This window comes from Oryctolagus cuniculus, chromosome 6 (genome assembly GCF_051225735.1).
Source record: "Oryctolagus cuniculus isolate XC-2025 breed Fujian yellow rabbit chromosome 6, ASM5122573v1, whole genome shotgun sequence".
Classification (NCBI taxonomy): Eukaryota; Metazoa; Chordata; class Mammalia; order Lagomorpha; family Leporidae; genus Oryctolagus; species Oryctolagus cuniculus.
In genome coordinates this window covers 27165353-27187573 of record NC_142872.1, presented here as the reverse complement: position 1 = coordinate 27187573, position 22221 = coordinate 27165353, and the positions used below count along the sequence as shown (strand labels likewise).

Here is a 22221-nt window from a genome sequence, read left to right as displayed (position 1 = left end):
TAGGATTTGCAAGATTTTTAAAACAGAGCATGGAATAAACAAGGAGAATACCCTTGTCATATCCAGCTCCTCTCACCCCCTGCGTGAGCTCTGCTTCCTTTCTGGGCCAGCAGATGTTGGTTGCTTTCATCACTGACTTTGCACTGCTTCTGTTTATACCTCCATTAGAACATTGATCACAGTGCATCGTTTGCTTCTTGATTGGGAGGGACCATGTCCCTGGACTTTATGTACCTGGCAGGCACCCAGTATAGTTCCATACCTAAGGGAGACATCCGGTGGGTGAATAAATCAACACATCGATGGGGAAGTCTGTCCCCCTACCAGCAAGCCTCTGCCTATCTAGTACCAGAAGCAGAGAAGTTCAGTTGCTCAGCTTCCTCACTGGACAGCTTGTGGACATCAGTGAGGAAGACATGGTATTTCTTTTTAAAGTTTATTTATATAAAGAGAACAGATTTCATGTATTTCATATACACAATTTTAAGCACATAACGATATTTCCCATCCTCTCCCACCTCTCTCCATCCTTCTGTGATATTTCTTAGGACTTGAACCTATGCTCTCTCCCTTCCATGTCCAAATCTCATTTATTCCTATGACTTCAAAATCTATTTCTGTACTGATAACTCCATTTCAGACTTCTTTCATTTATGTAGCCAGATTTCCTAGACATAGCCAGTTGCCTGCTTGATATTCTGTATATGAATGTTTCAGAAAGACTTCACAGTTGACATACTTAAAATGATTCCTATGTGCCCAGCAGACCCAACCTGGTCTACATGCAGTGGTCCATAAATAATTCTACCCACCCACCATGTCTATCGGATGATTTTATTGATTCTTCCTCCTCTTTACATGTTGTTCATCTTCCTTCTCTCTGTGTCCTCAGCCAAGCAGCTCTTGCCTGGACTAACACAGTTGTCTGCTGGTCTTCCAGCTTCCACTCCTGCCCTTCTCTAGTCCTTGTTCCAGCCTCTTTGATGCAAATGCCTGATAACATCAGGTCCTAGTCTCCCAAGGTCTCCTAGCTGCCTCCCTTATCTTAACATTTCCTTACCCTGCTCTTATTAAAATTAGCTTGTTGATCTGGGGGAGATTACAGCCCATCCTACATGGTCCTAGAACACAAGACTCATGAGGTCATTAAGCTGCCCACCATGGGTAACATCTTGATGTTCAGTCTTACCTTGAGAGGTTCTTTTCTGGAACCCCAGTCTCAGAGCAAGAAGTTGCTGGGGCAGGTGGTGTGGTGCAGCAGAGTAAGCCACTGCCTGAGATACTTGCATCCTCTCTCAGTGCCTTGGACTGAGTCCTGGCTCCTCCACTTCCAGTCCAGCTTCTCACTAATGCACACTGGGAGGCAGCAGATGATGGCCCAAGTACTTGGATCCCTGCTAGCCATATGGCAACTTGAAGAAAATTCCTGGTTCCTGGCTTTAGTCTGGCTAGCCTAGCTGTTATGGTTGTGTGGGGAGTGAACCATTTTATGGAAGGTCTCTCTCTCTCTCTCTCCCTTTCAAATAAATAAATAAATGTCTTTATTTTAAAGTAACCACCACCTGCATGTAAACCCTACATTGACAGAAGCTCACTTTGCCACCATCAAAATTCCATAAAGGACGTGATATCACCAACCAATCAAAAGAAGGCTTACAGGCACTGCAGAGAAACCAGGAACCTAGATATGAGCTGAGCACACACTTTTCAACCTCACCTTCAGTCTATAAGAACCTTTACCCCTAACTCCTTAGGAACCCTAGGAATTAAGCAATAGCTTCCTGGCTCCTGGCTCTGTGCTATGCAGTAAACACCTGCTTTCTTCCGCTGCCCCAGGGTCAGCAGTTGGCTTGCTATGGGTTGAGGAAAGTGGACCGGTTTTAAGGGCTTTATAACCACTCCTTCAACCAGTTTGGGAGGTGTTCTATAGCACAGAGAGTTGAATTTTTTGTTTTAAGTATGTAAGGTCCTATCACCATCCTGGTTAAATATTTTAACATCATCCTGTTTCTTTTGAACAAAATTCAAAGTTTTTGCTGTGGTTCACTTCCTTATCTGTTCTCTGTCCACTTCTCAAAGTTTGTCTCATGGCACCATGTGTAAGCCATGCTCTAGTTACATCAGGTTTTGATCACGTCCCAGAATCTTCCAAATTACATTACTTGTTAATGTTTCTGTCTGAATATACTTCTTGTCTATCCTTGGGGTATTAGCTTAAATATCAACATCACAGCAAGCCTTCTCAGACTAACCTTTCTAAATATGTTGCTGCCTTATTATAAGAATATCACTTATTTTTTTCATGGTGCATATGATAATCTGTGATAATTTTCACTTGAGTATTGTATGTGCCCTCCACTTGAATACCAGCTCTGTGAGGGCAGAGACCTTGTCTGTGTGAGGAACCTATGCATCCCTCTCAATAATGCTGTGCATGTAATAGAACGGGTATCCAGTAAACATGACAGCATTTCAGAAGGTTCATGGGGAAATGGTGCTAAAAGATAATGCAGGGATGGTTGTTTATCCTCATGTTTAAGACGCTGGTTTACGTGCTTATGTCCCACATTGGAGTACTTGAGTTTGATACCTGGCTCTGCTTCCTGACTTCAGCTTCTTGCTAATGTAGACCCTGAGAGGCAGCAGGAAAATGGCTCCATTAATTTGGTTCCTGCCACCCCTGGGGGAGCAGTAGAAGATGGCTCAAGTGCTTGGGCCCCCGCACTCATGTGGGAGACCCATAGGAAGCCGGTTGCGGCCATCTAGGGAGTAAATCAGTGGATGGAAGATTCTTCTCTCCCTTTCTCTGTAACTCTGCCTTCCAGATACATAAAATACATCTTTTTTTAGGAGCCATAACCCATGAAGTAATAGAGCACTAGATTTCAAGAGATAGCCGAAGTCCAATGTGATTCTGATTCTGTGTCCTGCAACATTTCTATTGGGTGAAGCTAGGTTGAGATGAGTCCCAAGGAAGGGGAGAAGGATTGTGTACATGCATCGAGGAGCAAAGCAGGAGGGAGAGCAGCGGTAGCAAGTGGAGTAACGTGGTCCCACTGCCAAGGAAGAGACTTGCTGATCTCATTGTTGAGGCATAAAAAATAACACCCAGAGGACATGGACAGTGATACATGGATCCTGCAAACAAACAGAAGGCAATGTCAAGGAGCACATAGACCTTAAGTGAGTATTTGGACTTGGAGAGACAGGATGTAGGACACAGGTATTTCAGGGATGGAAATGGCCTCAACTGGAATACAGAAGTGGAGTGGGAACAGTGTATGCAGTGAACTGAACTGCCATAACCTGATTTAGCTGAGGGTGAGGAAGGAAACTGGAAAAGCAAGCAAGGAGTGGCACAGCGTTTAGGAGGGAAGAGAGTGAAGGTGATTATTCACTTGTTCTATTCTTTTTATTTATTTATTAAAGATTTATTTATTTTATTTGAAAGGCAGAGTTATAAGAAGAGACAGAGAGAGGGAGAGATCTTCCATCCACTAATTCATTCTCCAAATGACCTCAACGGCCAGGGCTGGGCCAGGCCAAAGCCAGGACGCAGGAACTTCATCCAGGTCTCCTGTGTGGGTGGCAGGGGCCCAAACATTTGTACCATCTTCCACTGCTTTTCCCAGGCCATTAGCAGGGAGCTGGATTGGAACTGGAGTAGCCAGGATTCAAACTGGTGCCCATATGGGATATTTAAAAATATAATTTTTAAAAATTATTATTCGAAAAGTAGTGAAAGAGAAAGAGAACTTGAGGCAGAGAGACATCTTCAATCTCCTGGTTCTCTTTCCAAATGAATGTAACAGCTGGGCTGTTAGGAGCCAGGAATTTAACCCAGGTCCTGACAGGAGTGGCAAGAACTCGAGCACTTGAACCATAATCTGCTGCCTCCCAGGGTGCACATTATCAGGAAGCTGGAATTGGAAGTGGAGATAGGACCTGAATCTAGACACTCCAATATAAGATGTGTGTCCCCTTTTTTTTTTTTTTTTTAAGATTTGAAAGAGTTACAGAGAGGCAGGCAGAGGCAGAGAGAGAGAGAGAAGTCTTCCATCTACTGGTTTATTCTCCAAATGGCTGCTATGGCTGGAGCTGGGCTGATGCAAAGCCAGGAGCCTGGAACTTCTTCCAGGTTTCCCAAGCAGATGCAGGGGCCCAATAACTTGGGCCATCTTTCACTGTTTTCCCAGGCCGTAGCAAAGAGCTGGATCAGCAGAGGAGCAGCCAGGACTCAAACAGGCACCCACATGGGATGCTGGCTTTACAGGCAGTGGCTTAACTCACTATGCCACAGTGCTGGCTGTAGATACAGCACCGGCCATAAAATGTAGAATATAGAATATATTTTATCTATTTTAAAGGCAGAGTGGCAGTGAAAGACAGAAAGAGATCTTCCATCTGCTGGTTCACTCCCCAAATGCCCACAAGAGCCAAGGCTAGGCCAGGCCAAAGCTAGGAGCGAAGAGCTCCATGTGGGTATCCACATGGTGGCAGGAACCCAGCACTTAGGCAGTAATCTGCTGCCTACCAGGTGCATTAGCAGGAAGATGGGGTGGAAACAGCAGTGGGACTCAATCCCAGGCACTCTGATACGGGATGTGGGTGTCCCAAGTGGTGGCTTAACCCAGTGTGCCACAACACCCACCCTGATATGGGCATTTTAACAGTTGTACCTGCAAGGTGTCCGGCATGTAACAAATCTTCCCAGGCAGATGAATCAATTAATTCACAAGCTTTTCCGCTCCCGGGCGAGGTTCCCTGGTCCCAACAGAGGGTGGGGTGAGGTGGGGGGTCGAGTGTCAGAGGTTGGGAGGGCTCCTTTTATAGATACAGGGCGTGAAGATTCAAGGTTGAGGCAGGTCTGACCCTCATTGGTTGACCTTTAGGCACCTGTGGGGACCTTGACAAGGACTTATCTTCCCCAGAAGTGCGGGTAGGACTCTCCATTCCCGGAAGTATAGGCCTTCTCTCCTTGCAGATCCTAAAGCTACCAGTACCAAATATCTGTCCTTATTCTATATTATTTGAATTCTTATGAGAATTTGTTCTTATATTATTCACTGAAAAAATGTTAATGTAGGTTAGCAGCAGGTTTAGGAGATTTGAAATGGCAGGCCAGGTGTTGGCATGGTGATGCAGCCAGTTAATCTGCCGCCTGTGGTGCTGGCATCCCATAATAACACTGGTTTAAGCCATGGCTGCTCCACTTTTGACCCAGCTCCCTGTTAATGCACCTGGGAAGGCAACAGAAGATGGCCCAAGTGCTTGGGCCCCTGCACCTACATGGGAGACCTGGAAGAAGCTCCTGGCTCCTGGCTTCAGTCTGGCCCAGTCTTGGCTGTTGCAGCCTTCTGAAAAGTGAATCGGTGGAACTCTCTCTCTCTCTCTCTCTCCCTCTCTCTGTAATTTTGCTTCTCAGATAAATAAATAAATCTCTCTCTCTTTTTTTTTTTTTTTTTTTTTTTTTTTTTTTTTTTTTTTTTTGACAGGCAGAGTTAGACAGTGAGAGAAAGAGAGAGACAGAGAGAAAGGTCTTCCTTTTTCCATTGGTTCACCCCCGCCAAATGGCCGCCACGGCCTGCGTACTGCAGCTGGCGCGCCATGCCGATCCAAAGCCAGGAGCCAGGTGCTTATCCTGGTCTCCCATGCGGGTGCAGGGACCCAAGCACTTGGGCCATCCTCCACTGCCTTCCTGGGCCACAGCAGAGAGCTGAACTGCAAGATGAGCAACTGGGATAGAATCCAGTGCCCCGACTGGGACTAGAACCCGGGGGTGCTGGCGCCACAGGCAGAGGATTAGCCTAGTGAGCCGCAGCGCTGGCAAATAAATAAATCTTAAAATAAATAAATAAATAAATAGGGCCGACGCCGAGGCTCACTAGGCTAATCCTCCGCCTTGCGGCGCTGGCACACCGGGTTCTAGTCCCGGTCGGGGCGCCAGATTCTGTCCCGGTTGCCCCTCTTCCAGGCCAGTTCTCTGCTGTGGCCTGGGAGTGCAGTGGAGGATGGCCCAGGTGCTTGGGCCCTGCACCCCATGGGAGACCAGGAGAAGCACCTGGCTCCTGCCATCAGATCAGCGCGGTGCGCCAGCCGCGGCGGCCATTGGAGGGTGAAGCAACGGCAAAGGAAGACCTTTCTCTCTGTCTCTCTCTTTCTCTGTCTACTCTGCCTGTCAAAAAATAAATAAATAAATAAACAAAAATAAATAAATAAATAAAAGACATGACAAGGGACCTTCTCAGGAGCACTGAGCTCCATCACGGGTCTGCATGGGTACTTGAGAGTGCGAGAGGAAAGGGGCATGGTTCTGGCTGCCTGATGAACCCCAGGTCTTTCCTACTCACTTTCCCCCACATCCTCCTTACCCATAAGCTCCCTAGCTCATCCTTGCAGAACAAGTGAGGCTTGAGGCCTCCCAGAGCCCTGGCCTAATTTCCTCAGTGCTTTTTTAGGGCATCACACATCTCCTTCCGGGAGAGTCTCCTTGAGAAGGGTGGCCTAGCAGTCAGGCAGATCCCAGCCATGGGCCCTGGAGCCCGGTGTGTCTTCTCTGCTATCTGGCTTGGTAATGCTGGGCAGGACACTTTCCTCCTCTAGGCCCAGCTTTCCTCTTGTGGTAGGGAAGGCAACCGGGTTAGGGATTTAGAGCTCTCTTCCTGCCCCAAGGTCTTTGATCTCTCCTAGAAGCTGTTGCTCTGGCCCTAGGTTTCACTTAATTTTTTTCCCATTCTGGATGTTTTGTCATCCATGAGGATTATCAGTAGTTTGTAATTTGGGGCTAGAAATTTATCCATTTTCCACTGGACCCTGTTTTTCCTTCCTCTATCCTGTAAAATAAACACCCTTCCTTTGACATTCCCTCTTGAAACTTTGACCTCTAATGTGGACCCTAATGGTTAGCCTTTTTCTTTGGGCTCCCCCTGGAGAACCAGAATTCTGGCCTCCCAAGTCAGCAGGAGTCAGGCTACCAGCTTTATCATTCTAAGGAAGTCTTTTGCAAATCAAAAGTTAGGTTCTTTATGGGGGAGCAGAGCTGAGAACTATGACTGTTACTGGCAGAAGTGTGAGGAAGAGGACACCTTCCACTGCATATGAATGGCCGTCATTGCAGGGAAACTCTGGGAGGTTAAGAATGCTGCCTGGCGTCCCGGGGCCCCCAGAATGGAAGTGGGGTGTAAAAGAAAGAGTGCACATTTGTGGGGTGGCAGACCTGAATTCAAACCCACCTCCAAGGGTGTCATTTTAGGTATGGGTGCTTAAACTCCAAGATCCACGGTTTCCTCCATCGTAAGAGGGGAACCAATCGCAAATCTAACTGGATTGTTCTCGGGTTGGGAAGAGATAAAACCTCCTAAGCACCTGAGGCTCACTTGGCAGCACCCGATTTTCCCTTTGCCTGCTAATTCCTCTCCTCTTATGAGCACCCACCAGCAAGTCACGAGTTGATTGGCAGACTCTGGGAGTAGGCCTCGTGGTTTTAGCCACCCCGAGATGGGAAGAAGGAAGAAGAGAAAAAGCTGGGTGGGGCCTGAAAACAGAAGCGGTTTTTATTTATTTTTTCTTTCTTTCTAGTAGCAACCTGGAAAACGCAGGTGTCTGTCCTCCAGGTGAAGGGGCTCAGGCCTGAGCTGCTAACTGGGAAGGGGCTCATGCGCAGGTTTCGGCTTTGATTTGATCCCCTTTTCCACAGATTGTCAAGATCCACCATCAGATTGGGGCCAATCTGCCTTTCTTGGCTCCTGAACCCATCCATATAAAACATGGGGGTTTTACTGTTCTGTCACTCATTATGGCCAGCTTGTTAAGGATGAACCAAAAGGGAAGGGGCATGGGGTTGTAACTCATGAATCTGAATGATGCTGTATTGCTTGGAATGAAGTCCTGACAGGAAGGTGATGGATGTGGAGAAATCTGAATTTCTTTAGTTTCTGACCCAGCGTCCATGTGGAAAGACTGGCCTGACTGATTGCCCTGAAGGTAAGATGGATGAGGGTGAGAGAGGCTTGGAAGACAAGAGTCGAGATTATCTGAGAATTGTGAGAATTAGGGAAACTTTTCCTGGAGCCCCATTGCTTTGGCCTTTGTTAGTGAAAGCCTCTGTTACAGCCACAGCACGAAGCTTGGGAGCCTGGAGCAGCGGGGCTGGGTTTCCTCCGAATCACCGTCCACCTCCAGGATGACTTGGGTCTGCAAGTCCTGGGAACATGCCAAAGCGGCAGATGCCTGGGTCTTTGCATCATGGGAATTAAGCCATGAATGAAGGAAGGTTTAAACCTCGTGTACATGCCTAGCAGTGTCACAGCTCTGGGTTCACAATGAGTATTTTGGAATCCAAAGGTTTTCAGGATTTAACCTCAGGGTCAGATGGCTTTAGGAGCCCCAGGGAAATCATCGTTCCTTTTGGTTGTTACTGGCATCAAATAGGCTCTCTTCGTTCCACCGTCTGCCACCACACACACGCACACTAGTCCTTGCTGTTGCTGTTTTTAACCTTCCTGAATGAAGGGCTGAGATGGAATTTTCCACGTCCTTGACATAGGCTGCACTTTTAGGGATTTCTCGTTGTCTCTGGCCTCTGACCTGTTAGTTGCGAAGCACTAGAAGTCATGGAGACCAGAGCGGATATTCAGGGCACCTGCTCTGCTTTCTGCTGAGATGCCAACTTCCCTAGTGAACCTTCTTTTTCACTTAAAAGAAAAAGGATAGGTTATTCCCTTTTGCATTAAAAAAAAAAAACCACATTCTTTCTGATGGCAAAGAATGTTTATTATAGACAAATTAAAAAAGGGAAAACAAACTATTTTATTATTGGGCATTTTCTTATTTAAGAACAAAAATAATTCATCCTGAGCATGCTATTTTGTAATCAGCTGTGTTCACTTAATGATATCATGAGCATTTTCCATGTTACAAAGTATTTATCAAGAATATTATTTTAGTAGTTAATACTCCTCCGGAAGCCATGGTCTAATTTATCCTATGGTTGAACAGTAAAATTGTTTTCTACCTTAGAACAATAGGATGGGGTGCTACCGCACTCAAGGTGATCCCTGGCTTGTTTATTCAGCCTCCCTGCAGGGCGCAAGCCCTTGCAGACGGCAAAGTCTCCAGGCTGAAATATTCAGACTTAGGAAACCAGGGGCTGAGCCCTCGAGGCTCTCTTCTTGTGGCAACTACCCTTCCTTGAAAGATTACCAATGGAAGATATAGAAGTGTAAATGAGGACAGTGGAATCCACAACTCTTCAGGTCTCCGGTCCTAGGGCCCTGGTCTGGGTGTACAGACACCCCGGGAAGCCCAAGTTCAGAGAGCAAACACACTTTGAATGTTACCCAAGTTCAAAGGGCTTCCTTATTCCCCAAGTTGCTTGGATTGCATTACAATAGCACCTTCTAAATCTGGGGAGTCTGTATTGTTTTCCTGTGGGTCAGTGCTTGGGTCTCGGCTTCACAATCTGTCAAACATTGAATTCAAGGGGGTTGGCTATGTCTAGTTTGCCCCTTAGCTTGATGGATAATTGGAATACAGAGTTTCCCATTCCCTTTCTTATCCTAAGATTGCCAAAGGTACTGACAAAATGTCCTTGAGGGATCTATCCTAGAAGCATTTATTTTAAAATAAAGTTGAGTTCCCAACCTGGGAAAATACAAATCAGGGTCATTTTACAGCTCGTCTGGAGGAGTCGCAGTCACCTGCCCACCCTCTGCCTCCATTCCCTCCCCTTGGCTGCAGAGGTGGTGGACAAGCCCCCTAGTTATGTTGGGTACTGATTTTCCCCAAGTTCGAATGGGAAGAAGTTTTTAAAAGTGCATAATCAGGTGAAAAACCCCAACATTTTAAAAAGCTCCTGAAAGGCATTTGTGGTCTCCACCTCATTTATCTGCATGAAGTTGTTATTGGTCAAATTCATGAGCAAGGGAAGGTTGCTCCACCAGGAGTCCTACCTGACAAGTGGGTTGGGTGTGGTCTGAAGTTTAAGGGAACAAGTACTCTGGATATCTCCCAGCCCCTACCCCCTCTTCCCCCTTCCAGGGCAAGTGCATAAATCCAGGCCCAAAGACCAGGAAGTGACTTGCAGGTGAGGTGAAGTGGGGTCAGAAGGCCCGGGCTCCAATTTCGGCTCTACCAAGAATATGCCGTATACCCTTGGGTCCCGTTTGCCCTCCTCTAGTGGATACCACTTGCCCCGCAGACCAACCCGGTGATGTTCCGATTGATTCCCAATCTGCTGTCTCCAGGAGAGAAGCTGTGTGCCCCTCCACAGTCGTGCAATGAGCAAGTGAGTCCGTGTGGGCTGTTACCAGGCACTGCCCTTAGCCCAGGACTGGGCCGTGCCTGGGGAGCGGGTGCAGTAGTATCTGTTCACCACATGCCTACACTGGTCACACTTGACCGTGCAGCACCAGTGGAATTTGCAGTTACAGCTGCTGGTGGCCTCGGTTCGCCTCTCTTCCACCTGCAGCCCACACTCGGAGCACAGGCGCCCGCAGCTGCGTCGCTCCCTCCGGGAGGTGTTGTGGCTGTGCTGCAGGCACTCACGGCCCTCAGTGCCCTGGACGCCCAGGCTGGAATTGCGGGTGCAGTAATCTGGCGACTCCTCTAGAAAGACCAGCTCGGCCTCTGCACTAGGAAGAAAGGCCTCTGTGGGCGCCCAGTGGCCCTCGGCGCTGTTCCCAGCTCTTAGCCGCCGCTTGTCCATCTCGATTTTCAGCGCCCGGTCGTACTTGGCCTTCAGGTAGTCGCCCATCTCCCGGAAGTCAGCCAGCTGCAACCAGCAGGTCTGGATGCTGCAGCTCCCCGAGATGCCGTGACACTTGCAGGTCCTTCTCATGGTGGCTTTCACTGCCTTCGGGGAGAGAACATGAAAGAGAGAATGGGTGCAGAGGGCAGGTGGCTGGTGACCGACTGGAGTATGTTAGAGCGGTGCTTTTTGACTTCGGAGGAGTGTAAGGATTATGGGGGAAGCCTCAGACCTCCCCAGTGAAAACGTTTAAGGGCCCCTCACTGGTGAATTGTAACATCTCCGGGTGATTCAGACAGAGCCAGGCAGGTGCTGAGAAGGCTGCCGGAGCCAGGAAACCCAGGCTCCAGGCCCAACTCCTTCCCCTGTTGAGCTGTTTTCTCTATCTGCCCAAGTGCAGTAAGAATTGAATATGATAATAATCAAGAACTTTGGAAATTTCTAAGGAAAATATCCTCCCTGGCACTGTTGCCTCGGGTCTGGGAGCTAGCATATTTGGGGGGAAGTGGGGGTCAGACTTATCCTCTGGGCCATCTCTCACAGGGATGGAAGTTGCTTGAGGCAGAAACCCCTACACCCCAAAGGCAATGAATTTCCCACGTTGCCCTTGCCTGGAGAAACCTCTTCCCCTTGCCCTGGGCAGCCAGGACTTCTAGCTTCAGGTTCACAGGGAATTTCTCAAGCCAGATTTGAGGTCAGAAGACTCCAGAAACTGCTTCCCCACCAGAGGTCTTGGGAGAACAAACCCAGCAGAGTAGCCGAGATCCCGCAGCCGGCACAGTGAGCCGCTGCTAATTTCCTAGCATGTGCAGCTCAAGTGACCCAACCTTCAAGTCAGGGAAGCAAGGCCTGGATTCCAGGCTCAGGAACTTGCTTCTGGAGGGGCCCCGAGCGGACGGTTTGTGGCTGATAGGACTAACGTAGAAGGCACGAGTTCATTGCCTGGCTCCAGTGCTTATTAGCTGCATTGCCCTGGACGAGCCACTTGGCTGTGACTTAACTGGCCCTGACGTCCAGAGAATGGGGTAATCATCCTGTCCTGCTGTCCTTCTGGGTGGCCTGAGGGCGAGACGCGGTCAGTTGTGAAGGGCTGTGCAGATGTGACGCCGTGGCCGGGACTGGCCGACTCCTATACCCACCAGCCTGCCGGCCCTGTTGTTGTGGAGATTCATCAGGGCTCTGGCATCCTTCCCCTTCTCCAAACTGTCCACAAAGAGTTTGGAGATCCTTTCCCCAAATTCCACATTGTCGCTGCAGCCTCCCCAGATCCAGCCATGGCCTCCTACACGTAAGGAAAGAATACGTTCTGCATATAGCTCCCTGCCAAGCCCCAGGAGACGAGTCTTTCAGCTGGGCAGGCAAACCATCCCCAAGAGCCCTCGGAGGGTGTAAAGTTATTGCCGAAGATGAGACGGGGAAATGGAGGAGCTTCGGGCAGGTGCGGGGAGTCCTAGCCCCGCAGCCAGCTTGAGGCCCTTGTCGGTGCCGGGCAGTCAGACTTCCCTGAGGCAGCCTGGGGCTGGTTCCCTGACCTCAGAGGTCCTCTGCAGTTTAAACCTTCTGGAATTCTGATGCCATCATCCTCTGGGGGTCCTGCCTGACTAGTGACACACCTAAGTCTCTTAGGTGGTCTGCCGGTAGTCCAAGTTTCTAACCAGCCATTTTGAGCCCGAAAACCAAGGCTGCCTCTCAACTCTCTTTGGCATCCTCATTCCCAGAAGCCTTGTGGGCTTTGGAGCCATTTGATAACAACCCCTGGCCTCGTGGACTTAGCTTAGCTGTTGGGAATACTGAGGTCCTGGTTCTCCCACAGCTGAGGGAGCTACTGGCGTCTAGGGCTTGAAGTGAGCAGCGTGGCTCGCCCAGAGCCTGCACTCAGCTCTCAACCCCTCGCCCTCCACCCGCCCCCACACACCGGAAAGCCCAGCTCACCTGTTTTCCCGTTTTTTGACTCATCGCAGCCACAGTTTTCAAAGTCGCCCATGCTGCAGTTCTTGGTGATAGTGTGCATGACTCCAGCTGAGCTGATGGCATGAATGAAGGAAGTCTCTCTGGTGGCTTTAAACAGAAAGAGGGACCGACTGGAGACCTGGGGCCTAATGACCCAAAGCAGAGGTTTTGGAAAAACCATACTGCTTCTCTCCCTCCTCTTCTACCGAGCGAACAATCCTCACTTCATCCAGGCAGCAGTGCACACGCACACACACCCCTCCCATGCTACAGATGTAGGAAGAAACACCCAGAGAGAGAATGATGAGGCCACATAGGGAGTGAACTCCACCAAAGATCTCTCTCTTGGTCTCTCCCACTTGGGTCAGTCTGCCTTTCAAATAAATAAATGAATAAATAAATCTTAAAAATCGATGAGCCTGGCCGGCGCCGTGGCTCAATAGGCTAATCCTCCACCTTGCGGCGCCGGCACACCGGGTTCTAGTCCCGGTTGGGGCGCCGGATTCCGTCCCGGTTGCCCCTCTTCCAGGCCAGCTCTCTGCTGTGGCCAGGGAGTGCAGTGGAGGATGGCCCAGGTGCTTGGGCCCTGCACCCCATGGGAGACCAGGAAAAAGCACCTGGATCCTGGCTCCTGCCATCGGATCAGCGCGGTGCGCCGGCTGCAGCGGCGGCCATTGGAGGGTGAACCAACGGCAAAGGAAGACCTTTCTCTCTCTGTCTCTCTCTCTCACTGTCCACTCTGCCTGTCAAAAAAAAAAAAAAAAAATCGATGAGCCTGTGTAGGGATCAGAGCCCAGTCCTGATGTCCAGCCTCATCCTCTGTCACTCAGCCACTGGCACCAGGCCTTGGGCAGTGAGACTCAAGGCTGCCGGCTGGCTCAGGACAGGGGCAAGTACCCTTTTCCCTCTTTCTGACCACGAAGCTGTGGCCGTGTAACCATCATAATGGTTATGGCCGCCACTCACAGGGCTCTCGGCTTCCTAGACTACTGACAAATATTGCCACGTTTCGTTTCTTATGCTGTCTGTGTTGTACACATGGGAAGATTGTTCTTTCTGTCCCCACAGTTCTTCTCGGGAAATTCTCCATGGTTGTTACAACGTCGACCTGTATGCAAACCACTGCAGGCGTTCTATGCCGCATGGGTGTGCCCCCTGGCCCACCCCAACAGGCTCCTCAGCCTCTCAGGATTTTATGGCAGTTGGGCAGACCGGAAACTCCCTCAGCGGCTGCAAAACACAGCCTTTCCACGTCTATATTTCAGGTAAACCAGCCCACGACAAGTGCGTGCACACAGACACAGGCACGCATGTGAAAAGAGACATTTTCACGCGTGTCTGCAGAGCCCTCCTACCCACCCCCGTGCTGCTGCTGGGCTGGACAGCGCCGGCCTCCCTGGGGGGCAGTGACTCACTCACTAAGATCAGCAGCAGGCTGTGCATACACGCACAGACACACACTACAGGGCACCCCTGCTTGCACACTCCCCGCACCACTGTAGCCACACCCAGACGTACCGCTTCTCAGCCTGTTGTGGGTGGAGAGCTGGAGAGCATTTTCCGGGCAGTTCCAACGTTCCCAAGCAAACTGGAACTTACACTCCTCAATGCCGCTCTGGGCCCCCAAGGCCACGCTGGTAGTATAGGTCAGGTAGGCCTGGTGAAGGGAAAGGGGCCATGAGCCAGGGCGCACACAGGGGGTCTGGCCCAGGGGCAGGCAGGACTCCAGTGGGCTCACGCTCCGGGTGAGGGTTATGCTGGCACTGTCCCCCTCCCCTCTTTTCTTTTTCCGTGAGGGTCTCCTAACAGCAGCTGAGGCCATCCTACCTTAGGGCCAGTTATCAGGAAATTGTTCACTGACCTACCAAAAAGAGGAGGAGTGAGACAGAAGTGAGTGGGGGAGATCCAACAGGGGTTACCTTAGCAGGCGGTGGGGGGTAGGGCAAGGGACTTACCAGGCAGAGGCACGGAAGGTGGCACTGCACATGCCCACAGCCACCCAGAGCAGAACGAGGTCTCCCATGGCCCTGCCCACCGCAGGGGAGCAGGTGTGGCTCAGGGCCACAGCCAGAGAAGCAGGGAGCGGGCAGCAGCCCCCTCAGTATTTATGTGGGGGACTCTGAATAGCCAAGGTGGGGGCGAAAAACAACAGCTCTTCTTATTTGTCCTTCAGGGGCAGGGCTGCGGGAGTCACTGACCCAATGGGGGGCCAGGGAGGAGGGCCAGCCCCGCCCCCAAGGGAAGCCCCGCCCAGCCAGCCCTGCCCTCTCCCCGCCCAGAGAAGGGGCTGAAGCTTCCTCCCACCTTGTGCCTCCAAGGCAGTTTCTGCCCCTTTGCGGCTGAGGGCCCATTCCTCAGAACCCTGGAGGGGGTCACCTGTGCCCCGGCCCCGGCGTCCTCCTTGTCGGTGAGACCCTGCCCTTTGCCCTGCCTTCCTCCCCCGGTGTTAACAAGCTTGGGGGATCTGCATTTGGGGGTCTTCCTGCTCAGTTCCCCGAACAAGGGGGTACGCTGTGCACCTCCTCCCCGGGTGACTGAGCTGCGATGCAGTGGCGGGGCTTGCTCCCACCACCGCGTCCCAGAGCAAGCGCTGGTGAACGTCCTGCCATCCGCGAGTGCGGGTTGCCAAGTGCTTGTGTCTGAGACTCGGCCTCTGGGCCGGCCATGGCAGGGCTTTTCTTCCTGGCTACCATGTGACACTGGAGCTATAGTTCCTCCGGCAGGAGCCGGAAGTGCCTGAATGAATGAATGATACTGGGTCGTCTTCTGCGAGGGACTTTGTGGCATCATTAGGTCGGGTGGGGGTGGTGATGAAGGGGTTGAGGTCTTTCTTGACTGGTGAAGCTGTTTGCTAAGCCTGGGCGAAGAAGGCCAGAGAAATTGAGGAGCAAATTGCAGGCAACAAGCCACCGTCTGTCTCATTATCCTGTGCCCTTTCCAGCACCCTGGACCTGGTTTGGGTGGGAAAGCGGCCCCTAGGCTTCTTGAGGGCAGTGCACTCAAAGAATGGGCTAGGAGGGGTGTCAGTCTGCAAATGGGTGCTGTCCTGTGACAAGACGAGCCCAGAAAAGAAAGCGTTTAGACATTTTTATGGCAAGGCTGGCGGTGTGGCACAGCTGGTTAGGCTGGCCCCTGCATCACTGGAATCCCATGTGGGCACTGGTCCAAGTCCCAGCTGCTCCACTTCTGATCCAGCTCCCTGCTAACATGCCTGGAAAAGCCGCAGAATATGGCCAGCTACTCCCTGCCGATGCATCCTGGGAGCCAGCAGAAGATGGCCAAGTACTCGGGCTTCTGCCACCCATGTGGCAGGTCCCGCTCCTGATGTCAGCCTGGTCTGGCCTGGCTGTTGTGTGTATTTGGGGACTAAGCCAGCAGATAGAAGACCCGTCTCTGTCTCTCCCTCTGTCTGTCATTCTGCCTTTCAAATGAATGAATGAATGTTAAACAAAGAGAAAACGGCTCCCCCAGCCCTAGCAGGCTCTCTTCCTCTGCTTGCTGAGGTTTCTCTGCTTCTGAAAGGAGGTGTCTTGGGAGAAGGCCCAGTGAGTTTGCCCCAGTGGCCTTCCCTCTGTCTTCCACTTGTCCCAGTTAAGAAGCACATTGAGGGGCCAGCGCCGTGGCACCGTAGGTTAATCCTCTGCCTGCAGTGCCGGCATCCAATATTGGCGCCAGTTCTAGTCCCAGCTGCTCCTCTTCCAATCCAGCTCTCTGCTATGGCCTGGGAAAGCAGTAAAAGATGGCCTAAGTCCTTGGGCCCCTGTACCCACACGGGAGACCTGGAAGGAGCACCCAGCTCCTGGCTTCAGATCAGCACAACTCCGGCCTTTGCGGCCATTTGGAGAAGAGAACCCGGATAGAACACCTCTCTCTCTGTCTCTCTCTCTCACTGTGTGTAACTCTACCTCTCAAAAAAAAAAAAAAAAAAAAAAATCACGTTGAAAGTGCCGGCACTGGGCAGAGGGGTTAAGTAGCTGCTTGGGACACCACATCCCATCTCTGGGTGCCTGGTTCCTCCACTTCCCCTCCAGCTTCCCATATATTCATTATGGGAGACAGTAGGTGATGGCTTTTCTGCCACCCACCGGGGAACCTAGATAGAGTTCTGGGCTCGTGGCTTTGGCCCAGCCCAGTCATGGTCATTGTGCTCATTTGGGGAGATCTGTCTGTCTCTGCCTCTCCAATGAAGAAAACAACTGATGTGTAACCTCCACTTTTTCAAACAGCAGGGTTATTTCCTGCCCCTCTCTGTGGGGTCAGGACAGGACTGATGCTGTGCTGCGCGTTCAGCCTCCGGGTGCGTCAGCAGGGCGCTGGGTCGGAAGAGGAGCCTGCCGCTGGATATGTGATGCCGATGCCCCGTGTTGCTGGCAGGGCCTCAACGGTTTGTGCCACAGTGCCGGCTCCAGAAGTGAGATCTGTTTTTTTCAGCCTGTGCAAACTCTGTGCTTGCTGCTGCTTCACTCTCTGGAGATCACATTGTTTCTTGAGATGGAACTGACGATGTTAGGTGAAGGCCTCTGCTCCAGGTGTCAGGAGCCCTGGCCCTGGGCAATGCTGTGTTGCGTGACTCTGGGCAAGCTGCTTGGCGCCAGCTTCTTCACCTGGAAGATGAGAGTGTGGGAAATGTGAGCTGTGGGATGGCTCCTAGGCTCCCCCAGCCCTCCCACGTGCTGCAATCCTAGCGCTGACATTTATAGAATTTATGAATCCTGGAGGTGACTGTGGGCTGGGAATGAGGAGATGTTACCTTCCCCGGCAGTGAGTGTTGAGAGTTGTCCTCATTTGTCGGGCCTGCAGTGAATGGGCCATCATGGCTCCCTGGAAGACAACCGTCACCTTCTCCAGGGTCCTTTGGGGTCCGTGGAGAGAAGCCCTCGGCGCTGGACTGAGCTGGCCCTTCACTGCAGACAGAGGCCTGAGAATGGCTCTCCATGCTGGGTCGGCGTGCAGTTCCCTTAATCCCAGCTCTGTTGTCTTGGGAGGTTTTGTTTTTGTTTTTTGAGTTTGACCCAGGTGTTGGTTTCTCTCTTTCAGGAATGGAATCTGGAGATGAAGGCAAGGGCAGAAGCTGACAGGGGAGGCGGAGTAGGCCCGTGACGAGACAGACGCAGCAGCGGCGTCTCCGCATCCGCAGGCAGCGGCGTCTCCGCATCCGCAGGCAGCGGCGTCTCCGCATCCGCAGCCAGATGGGCAGGTTTGCTGATTCTCACAGTGTAACTATCCCCACTATGGCTCACTTGAAACCACCAGGGTGGATGTGAGAAGAGACGCACAGCAGCAAACCATCATTCGGTATTTCTGTCACTCAGGTCTAATCCATGTAAGGGACTACAAGAACACAGCTAATAGAAAATGCAGCGAAATCATTAGGAAATGCTGATTTTGAGTATCTTTGTTCTTAATATAATTTATTTACTTATAAGTTTTTTTTTTTTTTTTTAAAGACAGCTGTGTTTAACAACCAGTTTGCAAAATTCCTGAAAACCTTAACCACCAGCCCTCAGGAGCCTGTACAAGCCGCCCCCAGCACAGCACAGAACTCAGGGTCCTCCATCTAAGGCTACGGGGAGACGGACTACAAAATGCTTGGTAGGGGGTCGGCGCTGTGGTGCAGTGGGTTAAAGCTGCCTGTAGCACCGGCATCCCATATGTCTGCTGGTTCGAGTCCCAGCTGTTTCTCTCCAATCCAGCTCCCTGCTGATGGCCTGGGAAAGCAGCTGAGGATGGCCCAAGTGCTTGGGCCCCTGTGCCTGCATGGGAGACCTGGAAGAAGCTCCTGGCTCCTGGCTTTGCCCTGGTCCAGCCCTGGGTGTTGGGCTGCTGCAGCTATTTGGGGAGTGAACCTGTGGATGCAGGATCTCTGTCTGTTTCTCTTTCTGTCTCCCCGTCTCTCTCTCTAACTCTGCCTTTCAAATGTCCAAATAAATCTTTTAAACAAAATGCTTGGCAGGCATTCTGACCCAGAGGGAGGCCCTTGTTCCATATCGGCCTGTGTGGTTTGAGTCCTCCCTAATCCATGCTTCTGACCCAGCTCCCTGCTAGCCCAGCTGGGGAAGTAGCAGAAGATGGCCCAAGTGCCTGGATTCCTGCCACCCATGTGGGCGCCCCGGGTGGAGTTCTTGGCTCCTGTCTTTAGCCTTGCCTAACCCTAGCTGTTATGGACATCGGGGGAGTGAACCAGAAGAGAGAAGACCTCTCTGTCTCTGTCTCTACCTCTCTCTGTCACTCTGCCTTTCAAATAAATGAATATACGTCAAGAAGAAAAAAAGCACAGAATGCTTCCACGTGCAATGTAACATTAACTAGTTATTTCAAGCTTGTTACATGCAAGGCTTTACCCCTTTCTGAGCCCTAGGTCTTGTTCCCTGTCTTCAAGGAGCTTAGTATCTAGTAAATAAGAGGTGAGCTGTGCACCCATTTACAGTGCAGGATGGGAAGTATTAAGTGGAACGCAGTGAATTAGTGCATTCGCCCGGGGAAGGGCTTCGCAGTGCAGAGGCTCTCCCGTCTGCTGTCCCGGGAGAATGCGATTCCAGGAGCCTAAGGAAGCACTGCACACTGTCGTGACGGAAGGAGCCAGAGCAGCGTCAGGAAACCTGGAGCCCCGTCTCCAAGGAGGCCAGGGAGAGCCAGAGGGAGGAGCCTTAGCCAGGGTCACAGGGGCCGAGCGAGCCTGGACCCCACCTGCCCGAGGCTGAGAAGTTTCCCCCAGCGCTTGACTTTCAGTGCCCACGGCAGGACCGTGTTGAGCAAACCCCAAAAGTTGGTCACCGCACAGCACAGGCACCCGTCCCAGGCCCGCGTGCACTCTGACCAAACTTCCCAAATCCTTGGGCACCACGCATTCCAGGTCCTCGTGGGCGGGAGAGAGGGGCGGGGGTGGAGGTGGCTGGAGAATGCCTGGAGAGAGAGAGGTAGGATTTCTGACTCTTCACGCCTGTCTGCTAATTAGATAAGGAGGTGGGGAAGAGGGAGAAGCGGCCCACGCATATTCCTGGGCTGTGCCGCTGAGCGAGCTCAGGACTTCCGAATCTCTGCTCTCCACCCCTCCTCCCTGGGAACTTGCCACCCCCTGGGGCACTTGACCCACCCACCCCCAGTCCAAATGCCACAGCTGCCTGAGCTCCTGACTCTCCCTTTGGCCCCCTCAACTTATCCTCAAGGCCTTGCCAAGTTCCCCGACCGTATGCCCAAGGGAGGGGGGAGTGGGGCACATTTCAATTTTCTCGTTCAGGTGCAGGGCTCCAGGTGTGCAGAGGACAAGAGCCCAGCCGCTGTGTGCACGGGGAGCAGCAGGCGGCAGGGAAGGGCCGGTTCAGCTTTGCGGGTGTTTCCTTCATGACGCAGGAGGCTGCCTAGGGATGGCCCTTGTCATTCTCAGCCCTGTTCCTTCGCATCGCCCCATCGCCGAGGATGGGGGCGTGCTGCTCCTACCCAGCGGCTACAGACGGAGGCGCTCAGATGGGAGAGGTCACCTCTTCACCCTTAGCCTTTCTACTCCACACACTCACACACACACACACACACACACACACACACAAGTTTGTATTTACTCTTTTTGAGAGACAGAGAGAGATGGAGACTTTCTAGTCGGTGGTTGATGTCTCAGATGCCTGCAAGGGGAGCTGGGTGCCTAGAACCCAATCCAGGTCTCCCGTGTGGGTGGCAGAGACCCAAACACTTGAGTCACCGCCTGCTGCCAGCCAAGCTGAAATCTGGAGCTAGAGGCGGGACTCAAACCCAGGCACCCCGATACGGTTTGTGGGTGTCCCAAGCTGCACCGTAACCACTGTGGCAAATGCCTGCCCCGTGTCTATTGTGTTTTTGTTCCCTCACTGATCTAAATTCCCATTTCTGGACAGTGGATTTTACACAGCAGTTCTCAATCAATGTTTCTTGACTATAAAGAAAGAAGGTATGGATCTGATTGGGGGATTTTACTGCTTTTAAGAAAATATGCATGCATACATCTGTTCATTTACTCCAAAAGCACTTACCTGCAGAGTACAGGCCGGTACGTAACCCTAGTGGACCCATGGAGAACGCCATAGGAGATACCATGGAGATACATGGGAGATATCTTGGAGGAGTTCTCAGTCTGGTTTGAGAGAGCAGCTTGAACAATTTAGAACCAGAAAGCTGGGACAGAAAGGAATGCCCATGCAGAGGACTTCTGATTGAGGCCTGCCATCTGGTGGCAGTGAGTGGTACAACAGGCTCAGTTTGTTGCGAGGATGTGAGATTCAGCACTGAAATTTCAGCCTTTTAGTAATTACTTAATGGACAGCCAGCCCAGCTGTTGGCACTAAGGTGGGCATTCAGTAAAGCTACTACAATTACCTTTGTCCTTGAAAAGGTTACAGTATGAGGGCTGGCGCTGCTGCCACCTGGGATGCCTGAATCCCAGACATTTTTCAAAAGAGGAAATCCAAATGGCCAACAGACACATGAAAAAATGTTCAAGATCACTAGCAATCAGGGAAATGAACATCAAAACCACAATGAGGTTTCACCTCACCCCAGTGAGAATGGCTCACATACAGAAATCTACCAACAACAGATGCTGGCGAGGATGTGGGGGGAAAAGGGACACTAACCCACTGTTGGTGGGAATGCAAATTGGTTAAGCCACTATGGAAGTCAGTCTGGAGATTCCTCAGAAACCTGAATATAACCCTACCATTCAACCCAGCCATCCCACTCCTTGGAATTTACCCAAAGGAAATTAAATTGGCAAACAAACAAGCTGTCTGCACATTAATGTTTATTGCAGCTCAATTCACAATAGCTAAGACCTGGAACCAACCCAAATGCCCATCAACAGTAGACTGGATAAAGAAATTATGGGACATGTACTCTATGGAATACTTTACAGCAGTCAAAAACAATGAAATCCGGTCATTTGCAACAAGATGGAGGAATCTTGAAAACATTATGCTGAGTGAATTAAGCCAGTCCCAAAGGGACAAATATCATATGTTCTCCCTGATCAGGGACAACTAACTGAGCACCAAAGGGGAAACCTGTTGAAGTGAAATGGACACTATGAGAAACAGTGACTTGATCAGCTCTTGTCCTGACTGTTGATGTACAATGTAATATTTTATCCATTTTAGTATTTTCTCTTTGTTTTGTCCTAGTACTATTGGTTGAACTCTGTGATTAACACACAATTATTCTTAGGTGTTTAAATTTTAACTGAAAAGTGATCCCTGTTAAATATAAGAGTGGGAATAAGAGAGGGAGGAGATGTACAATTTGGGACATGCTCAATCGGACTTGCCCCAAATGGTGGAGTTAGAATCATGCCAGGGGATCCCAACACAACCCCATCAAGGTGGCATATACCAATGCCATCTCACTAGTCCAAGTGATCAATTTCAGTTCACAATTGATCACACTGATAGGTCTAAGAGTCAAAGGGATCACACAAACAAGTCTAGTGTCTGCTAATACTAGCTGATAGAATCAAAAAGGAAGAGAACGATCCATCATGGGAAGTGGGATACACAGTAGACTCA

The 22221-nt window shown here is 50.9% G+C and overlaps 1 protein-coding gene across 2 annotated transcripts in view; it reads right to left on the bottom strand.

Annotated features, from left to right (window-relative positions):
• Positions 1 to 8747: 8747 nt before the first annotated feature.
• WNT8A (Wnt family member 8A) overlaps positions 8748 to 22221 on the bottom strand; it is a 41156-nt gene continuing 27682 nt past the window's right edge. The window contains exons 1-6 of one of the 2 annotated variants that reach the window (XM_089335916.1): positions 14653 to 14848; positions 14525 to 14558; positions 14216 to 14354; positions 12680 to 12805; positions 11887 to 12029; positions 10166 to 10852 (exon numbers count right to left, since the gene is read on the bottom strand). In XM_089335916.1, coding sequence (XP_089192042.1) covers positions 10304 to 10852; positions 11887 to 12029; positions 12680 to 12805; positions 14216 to 14354; positions 14525 to 14558; positions 14653 to 14720 — 1059 coding nt within the window. In that variant the 5' untranslated portion in view covers positions 14721 to 14848 and the 3' untranslated portion in view covers positions 10166 to 10303. Of the gene's footprint in view, positions 10853 to 11886; positions 12030 to 12679; positions 12806 to 14215; positions 14355 to 14524; positions 14559 to 14652; positions 14849 to 22221 lie in introns of those variants that run through there. The other variant, XM_089335917.1, reaches the window with a different exon arrangement.